This window comes from Sinocyclocheilus anshuiensis, unplaced genomic scaffold, assembly GCF_001515605.1.
Source record: "Sinocyclocheilus anshuiensis isolate Anshui unplaced genomic scaffold, SAMN03320099.WGS_v1.1 scaffold868, whole genome shotgun sequence".
Taxonomy (NCBI): Eukaryota; Metazoa; Chordata; class Actinopteri; order Cypriniformes; family Cyprinidae; genus Sinocyclocheilus; species Sinocyclocheilus anshuiensis.
Genome location: NW_015552624.1, coordinates 372,190 through 381,557, shown reverse-complemented (window position 1 = coordinate 381,557; position 9,368 = coordinate 372,190). Strand labels below are relative to the sequence as shown.

The 9,368-nt window shown below is 37.6% G+C and overlaps 1 protein-coding gene across 1 annotated transcript; it reads right to left on the bottom strand.

Annotated features, from left to right (window-relative positions):
* Positions 1 to 5,771: 5,771 nt before the first annotated feature.
* On the bottom strand, positions 5,772 to 7,240 carry LOC107666339 (gastrula zinc finger protein xLCGF3.1-like; the record flags this gene model as incomplete). Its single annotated transcript, XM_016457598.1, has 1 exon — positions 5,772 to 7,240. A coding segment is annotated over one exon (1,143 nt), but the record flags the coding sequence as incomplete, so codon positions are not given.
* Positions 7,241 to 9,368: the final 2,128 nt, after the last annotated feature.

Sequence of the window (9,368 nt, the reverse complement as noted above, 5' to 3'; positions counted from 1 at the left end):
CGTATTCCTATAGGTAGATGTGAACAGCTGAGAATCAGCTGATGCAAGCTTGACTCACGTGACCTGCCAGAACTACCGCTAACGCTTCATTTTCAGCACAAAATAAACATGACTAAACATCTGAAGGTAAGTTAAAAGAAAGGGTACAACTTTACAATCCGTATCCTGTCTCATGTAATCGCTCAATCAGTGTTTCAGCCGCACAAAGACATCAATATAACGTCTTGTAAACTGTCACACAAGGTCACATTTACCTCAGAAAAACATATTCGGTGACCATAAACTCATTAGTAAGCTAGAAAAATAAACTGTAGAGAGGGGCATTTTGCTAAATATATGCACCATATAACATTCATTATAAATTTGACTGTTCTTCAATGTTTAATTTATGTTTGAATAAATCCATCATTTTATGACAGCCACCATTGTTTATATAAAAAAAACAAAAAAACAAATTGAAGTAGAAATATTATGTAATTGTAACTTTATTATTTTAAAAACTTCATTAAGTGAAATTAACAAATCAGTTAATTTTAACCTTCAATATTATAATAATGTGGTACCAACTGACTCTCATGTATATTTTACAGCATTAGTTGATTTTTTTTCCTTGAGAAAATTTGGCATGTACTGTACCTGATATATATCCAAAATAATCCATATTGAATCGAATCGAATGGGTAATCGAATCGAATGCTTGTGAATGAAAATTGAATCATGACATTTGTGTCAAAACCCAGCCCTAATTTTGAATAATAATATTAATAATAAATAATAAGTTGTTCAAAAATATTAATAAATTGAATACAACTGTTTTGTTAAATAATGCAATTTTATTCTGCTGAAAATGATTACTTTGAATTACCATTATTTGATTATTAAATTAACTTTTTTTGCAGAAATTATGCATTTCTATCTATATCAAAGGAAGCCAGTAGGCTATAATTACACATCTTATTTTTAATTTCTATTATCATTTGCTTTTTTATGATAATAGAATAAAATTCTGACAAATTGCTCATTTTTAAATAAGTAATAAGAAGCTTTTAAATACGTAATAAGAAGTATGTCTTATTTTGATTTAAAATGGCTTTAGTACATAATATATTTGGAAATGGTAATGGCATTTACTGTTTTTATTATTACACTTTTGTCACATCTTCATTGCATCCAACAATCCACTAGACTAGGCTCTATGGAGGACCAAAGTACTCTAAATGAGATAATTCAATAATTAATTCAATAAAACAACAAATATATATACCAGTTTATTCTGAATAATAACTAATAATTATTAAATGATTAATTTAAATAAATAATTGAATGTATCAATTTATTTTGTGTACATTCCATGAAAACACAACCTTTATTGTTTAAAATATTTATCCTCAATATGCTCTTTCACACACTACTGCTCTGTTTAAATATCTCATTTTTTCACAAAATGTGCTTATTGTAAAATTGGCAATACATGATTCATCAAATAGACGTCATTCGTAAATTCAGCAAATTATTATGAAAAACAGATTTTTGAAAAAGCACATTTTATTATGAAAAAAGGAGACATTTAAACAGCAGTAGGCTAGTGTGTGAAAGAGGATATTGTGAAATATTTTAAATAATAAAGGTTGTATTTTCATGGAATTCTACAAAATAAATGGATACATTTAATTATTGATTTATGAATTTAATGATTTAATTTATTTAATAATTATATAAGTATTCCAGAACAAACTGCTACATTTAACTGTTGTTTTATTGAATTCTTTATTTATTTAGTTATTTCATTTAAAGTACTTTGCTCCTCCATCACACTGAACACTGGGGCCCCCCAAGGATGTGTGCTGAGCCCCCTCCTCTTCACTCTGCTGACCCACGACTGCACACCGTCACACAACTCCAACCTCCTTATTAAGTTTGCGGATGACACGACTGTAGTGGGTCTCATTAGCAACAGAGATGAGACAAACTACAGGAGTGAGGTGAGCCGCCTGGCCGGGTGGTGCAGTGACAACAATCTCTCTCTGAATGTGGAGAAGACGAAGGAGATTGTTGTTGACTTCAGGAGAGTGCGCACTCAGCATGCTCCTCTGACCGTCAATGGTGTGACTGTGGAGAGGGTGAGCAGCACCAAGTTCCTGGGTGTGCACATCACAGAGGATCTCTCCTGGGCTGACAACACCACAGCACTGGCCAAGAAAGCACAGCAGCGTCTCTACTTCCTCCGCAAACTAAGAAGAGCCTGAGCGAACTCCCTCCCGACCTTGCCCCCCCTCCCCTCTTTTGCCCCACGCACCACTGAACTCTGACCCTCTGACGGACTCTCCCACTCCCCCCTCCCAAACACACACACACACTGTCACTTTTAATCAGTCTGAATAAGCTCTTTTGCACTACAAATCGTTATATCTGCACTGTTTACTCACTGGTTTGCACTCTATCTGCCATGTGATGCTTTATATATATTTTTTTACATTTTACCTTATTTGTATAGTTGTATTTTATATTTAATCTGTATCCATCTGTATTTGTTCTACTGTTAGTGTTATCTGTATGCACCAAGGGTCTGAGAGTAATGCAATTTCAATTCTCTGTGTGTATGTGCTGTACATGTGGAAGAATTGACAATAAAGCAGACTTGACTTGACTTGACAAGGCTCATTTTCAGTATTTCAATTTCAATATTTTTCATGATATAAAAAAAGACCTATAGTGCACAAACAGCAGGTGGCGCTCGAATGTCAAATAAGATTTTCTTTCTTTTTCTTCTTCTTGTTTTATCCTTGATGTTCAGCAGCAAACCTTTGTAAGAGACATTAATAGTGCTTCATGAACAACTTCAAAAACATTTCAACACGTGCATGTTTTGCTGATTGCTACGAAATTTCGTACCCGCTCACCAGAGCTGACGTTTGGGAAGGAAACACAAGCCAACTTCGCCTTATTATAAGTCAGTGTACCATGTACATGATTTTAAAACTTACATCTCAAGGTAAAAACGTACTTACAGTTGCTGTAATATCTTCAACTATGCGCAGCAGATGTGTTGATGACAAACCTCTGATGAGGTGACAGCGACCTCTGGTGGCTGACCTAAAAATCCTGGAAATGAAAATGATATCAAGACGGTGGCATCCTACAGAAGGACATTAACCGTTTTCACCTCTTGTGAAAATCAGACATCACTTTTGGTCAGTATTAAACACTGGAATGGCAGCTTTTATATTAAAAACACCATATACTTAAGTTCAGCAAGCTATAGCCTATATATCCACGTGGCATTCATTGTGTTGCAAAATACCATAAATATCAGCCAGCAGTGAATACAGATCTGACTCAGAAAACCATGCTAGGTAAAACACAGCTTGAAGTAATTCTGGTTTGTATGCAACCACTCCTCAAAGATGCATTTAGTTCACTAACTACATGGATAATTACCCTGGAACAGCTGGGAGTCCAGTGGGAATTAAGCCTTGTGCTTTTGAATTATCAATCCACATCCTTAAACATAAAGCTACTCATCTCACGGTTGCTTACACATTTAAATCATTTAGCATTACTTAATGCAGCTCAAGTAGTTATACAAGCCATGCATGGACAATAAAAACTGCCTGTAAAATAAAAAAATAAATAACCATGACTTAGAGGTCAACATCCTTGTTGCCGCAGTCTGTCATTTTAACCCACGCACATCTGGGAAAAAAAAAAAAAACTCTAAATCTTTTCAGTTTATGCAAAGTTTACTTTAGCCTACTTTAGACTGGCTCCCTTGTGAAAGAGGAGACTATTGGGACACCAATTAGGTGATAAACATCCATAATAACTATTTAGAGTCAAACAAAACAAGTTCAGTTATTCTCATAGGATCTGCAAATATCATCAGTGCCAGAGATGAAACCTGTGCAGACTGGCCCAGAGAATTAAATTCAAATTAACACACATCAACGCCGCAAATTAATATGAATAGGTAGAGAGATTACATTCAACTGTTAAATTCTTGGATAAATGCACTTGCAGATTGTTTGCTTTTATTTATACTAAAACATCCAATTCACCAATTTCTTAACTCCAAATGACTCCACAGTTGAGAACTTTATTATTATTATTATTATTTTTGCAGCTATTAAACGTTACTTTGCATTGCTGATTTACTACTTTTAAAACCCAATTTGATTGAAAACATATGCGCATTCCCTGTTTCTCTGTAACAAACGCCAAATTCCACAGAGATGATTGAGCTGCAGTCAACAAATTGTTCTAAACATTTTATGACTCATAAAAATGACACGTAAATATAAAAATCACAAAATGTTTGAACAGCAACTGAGACCTAATAAGAAATAAGAACGAAGCGATGTTTTCTACCACTTATGTTCATCTATATCAATGTGCTTGGGCATTAAATCCAGTTTTTACTAGACTTGAAGTAGACCAAAACCTACAGGTGCAGAAGTTGTTAAACTTGTGGTTTAATTGATGCCATTTGAGCAATTGGCCACAAGAGTCACAGATGATATTCTCAATAAATCCCAAAATAACCACACTCAAACAATCAAAGTTATTCGTATGACTAAGGAGGCAGCTTCACTAGCATTAAAGGGATAGTTCACCCAAAAATGAAAATTATCCCATGATTTACTCACCCTCAAGGCATCCTAGGTGTATATGACTTTCTTCTTTCAGACGAATGCAATATATATATATAATATATATATATATATATATATAAATGTCCTTGCTCTTCCAAGCTTTATAATGGCAGTGGGTAGTAGTCCAGATTTTGAAGCAAAATAAAGTGCATCCATCCACCATCCGCTGGAACGCCACTCTCTCGTGAACGCGTGTACAACAGTTAGCGGAAGCTAGAGATTACAGTTTATAAAGTTGTAAATATGGATATTTTTCTTATACAAACACATCGCTTCGCTTCAGGAGGCCTTTATTAAAACCCCAGAGCCGTGTGGAGCACTTTTTATGATGGATGGATGCACTTTATTTTGCTTCAAAATCTGGACCACCATTCACTGCCATTATAAAGCTTGGAAGAGCCAGGACATTTTTTAATAACTCTGATCGTATTTGTCTGAAAGAAGAAAGTCGCATACACCTAGGATGGCTTGAGGGTGAGTAAATCATAGGGTAACTTTCATTTTTGGGTGAACTATCCCTTTAAGGATAATTCAGCCAAATATGAAAAATCTGTCATTTACTCCACCCTCAACTTGTTCCAAGCTTATATGAGTTTCTTTCAGCTGTTGAACACAAATGATATTTTAAAGAATACTGGTAACCATACTGTTGATGGTACCTACTGACTTCCATTTGATGGGAAAAAAAAAATACTATGGAAGTCAATGGCTATCAACTATTTGGTTACCAACATTTTTCAAAATATCTTCTTTTGTGCTCAACAGAAGAAAAAAACTCATACAGGTTTGGAACTTGAAGGTGAGTAAATGGTAAAAAGTATTTTCATTTTTGGGTGTACTATCCCTTTAACTTTATAAGTATTCCTTCTATTTTGTTAATAGATGCACAAGTTAAATCCATATGCTACCAACCATTCTGCATTTATCAGACAAAAAAGGGATGGGTGAGAAACTTCTTCAAATGTACAATGGGAATACAGGAACTCAGTTACAAATGGTTCCCAAATGAAGCAAATGCATGTTTGTATTTTGAATTAGAGCAAAATAAATACAAAAATAGCAGATTTTTTTGTTTTTGTTGTTTTACATTAGTTTCTTTAATAATTCATTCCAGTACATGGTTTAAGAATGACATATTATCAATAAATGTGTACACTGAGTATTTTACTGGAGGAAAGAAACTAGAATGGCGCTCACTACGACACAGATCAGACAAGATACGAAGACTCTCTGTAAGCTCACTGATCCCAAACATAGACACTTTCATAAGAGAAAATAAGTCACAACTGTACCCAAAAGAAGATATTAAGAAGAGGAGACGTAAAGTATGAAAACATAATGAAACATATATTTTTATAATATATATATATATATATATATTGCCGCTTTTATATAAAAAAAGAACGAAAAAAAAGGAGTAATACTTTTGAGACATAATGAGGTTTCTTTTAGCTACTATCGTTACTGCCACTGCTGCCACTACTAAGATCGGGCTGTTCTCTTTTGTGAATCTGCTCGTGTGCTCTGAGATGACCTGATTGGCTGAAATTCTTCCCGCACTGCTGGCAAGTGTACGGCCGTTCGCCCGTGTGAATTTGCTGGTGTGCTTTAAGATGTCCCAAGCGACCGAAACTTTTGCCGCACTGGGTGCAGCCGAACGGTTTTTCCCCGGAGTGAATCTTCTCGTGTGTTCTGAGGACCCCTGGATTGCTGAAAGTTTTGTCACACTGGGAGCAGCTGTACGGCTTCTCGCCCATGTGGATTTGCTGGTGATTGCGGTAACTCGACTCTTTAGTAAAGCTCTTGCCGCACAGCGAGCAGCAGAAGGGCCGCTCTCCCGTGTGGCTCAACTGGTGGGCTTTGAGTTCCTTCGTTTGACCGAAGCTCTTACCGCACTCGGCGCAACTGAAAGGCTTCTCGCCTGTATGCAGCCGCTGGTGCGAGCGGAGGTCGTCCGCTTTGGTGAAACCCTTTGGGCAGTGCGCGCAAGTGTAAGGTTTTTGCCCCGTGTGGATGAGCTGGTGCCTTTTCAAGTTACCAGCCTGCCCGAAGCTCTTCCCGCACTGGGAGCATGTGTAAGGCCTCTCGCCGGTATGGATGCGTTGGTGAGTCTTCAGGTTACCCAGGGTGCTGAACTTCTTCTCGCACTGAGTGCAAGAGAACGGCTTCTCACCAATGAGGTTGCGAGGTTTGCGTGGAGTCGGCGCTTGGCCTTTTGTGCTGGTTTGGTTGTGCGCGGCAGTCGCTTTGTTCGCCTGGACGGACGTCAGTTCGTAAAGGTTTCCAGATTGGAAATCCGAATCCATTTTCCCCATGCTGTCGATGACCGTATCGGGCCGGAGCTTGTTGAGTTCGGTGCGCAGCTCCGCCATGTGAATGGACTCCAAGCCGTTCATCTCGGTCTTGATGTGGCTGGACATGAGGTTGGGTTCGTACTCGGTCTTGATGGCACCGAGCTCGCTGGCGTAGTAGCTGTGGAGGTCCGAATGTTGCTCCGACTTGATATACTCCAAGCTGTCCGAGACGTGAGTGATGTAGTCGAACACCAGACTGGGTTCGTAGTGTGACTTGTAGGAGTCCAGCTCCGTGCTGTGGAAGGAATAAAGACAAAGGCAATTTAGTACACAGCATTTAAACACCAAATGAATGTTCCTTTATCCTTTACATACAAAATCATAAAAACTTTGCAAAAGATTTTGAGCAAAGGAACCAAAGTTTGATATCCTGTTGCTGAAGTGCAATTAAGCCGATGTCAACATCAATTTTTTGGTGCTAAAATTGTTGTGTTATTAGGGCCTTTCGCACCGCTTTATGCTACATTCTGACGACAGCATGGTCAGGGTTGGCGTGGTGCACTCGGGTTCTAGAGGGTCAAGTGGCGGCGTGCCACACTCCGACACCAAATTATTTAGTCCTAAAGTGATGCATTCTGTCTCCAACTCTGCCATCCTGGTGGAAACTACTCCACCACCTGACTGAAACGTCTGTTATGAGTAATATATCTTATGCTCACAGAGATAAAAGCAGAGTCCCTGAGGGGATTGTCACTGCTGCTGCGACAGCCTCTGGCTTGGGTAAAACGCCAAAAAGTGGGTAGTTCCACAATTAGTTCTGGTACTATGAAAAGGTTCCCGCGGTGCGAAAGGCCCTATTGTTTATTTGGGTGTAGAATTATGTTTGCTGTTTCATTTCGATTATTTTTAACGGTATTTCAAGATGTTTTCCTATATTAGCTGCATAATTGGAGGTGTGGCCTTTATTAACAGATGTAGGTTAGTATTCTTAATGGAGTTTTTTTACATTTACTGAGCCAAGGTCACTACTGAGGACTCTTTTAAAAGCAGAGTTGTCTTTCTATGTCAAGTTTTAGGTTTATATATTTTAATTATTTATTTTTTGCTCTGTACAGCACTTTGTATGTCTGGTAGTTGTTAAAGTGCTTTATAAAGAAAGATTGGGTTGAATTAGTCTATTTATATTTCTCTCTTTTTCATTTCCAAACAAACACAGGATGCTTTTTTTTTAGCACTAATGCAACATAATGAAAGACAAAAGATAAACATTAGGTGTGCAGTTGATGCTTTTATCTGTTTATTCTATCATATGATGGGAAATATCCATTTTATCACAAACCAGCTAATTAGTATTTTCTGGATAGCTTCACTGCTATTATTCTTGAACAATAAACAAATGCATGCAAACTATATTGTACCATCAACATTCAAAATCATAATTGAAAATCTTCAGTTTTCCATGGGTAATTATGATTTTATGGTGGACGTGCACTGATCTCACAAATGATTGAATGCACCTTGTGCAGGACTAAAGCTGTCAAACCTGAATCTACTTTACAGGAAAAAGTCATGCGTTTCAAGTAATTCTCAATTAAACACCGATTCATATCATTTGAAATGCTGAATGTACTTCAAAAGTAATTTCAAAATGGCTGTTGCTTGAATGCATGTGACAAACCTGTTCATACAAAACACGAAATTACAAACCCTTGGTATAATTCTGCTCTGCAGAACACTAATACATGCTTACAGCATATATCATATATGAATGAGAACAATAACCTGACATAAGCATCTACACATCAAAATGTCAAAAGTCAATCTGACACATTGGAGAAGCTTTACAACCAGATGCTCACATCACAATTTATTATTAAAAATATCAAGCAAATATGTGAGGGAATTAAACAAATGCGAGGGATTCGAGCTTATAAATGCATAATTACAACCTCGTGGGATTTGTGTAATTGCGTGTCGACTGCCTGAAAGTGCACATTTTAGGCCGGCGAAAAACAGAAAGACAACAAAAATAAGAGATAAAGAAACTTTAAGTAAATGTGTGGTGTAAAAACGCGCAAAAGCTCGTCGATTTGACTGAAAATCACTAAAGCAAATAGTCAAGGTAGCTTCGCTAGTTCGCCACGCATCATGCACTTTTCGGCTGCCTTTCTTGAATAATTTTTTTCTTATGAGAGAACCTTTTAATCCACGACGCCCGGGAACAGAGAACGCGCGATACAAACACGGAGCGGGTTGTGAATAGCGGCTATATCGGCATGCAGGGCGCGTTTCGGTGTTTCCAGCGGTGGTGATGAAGAACATACAAAGGCATGAGGGTGCAAATGCCACAGCTTCAGCGTGTGAGAGCCAGTGGCCATCTTGTTTGTAGCTGAACGTCGCTGCATCAGCCAACTGAACGATCCGC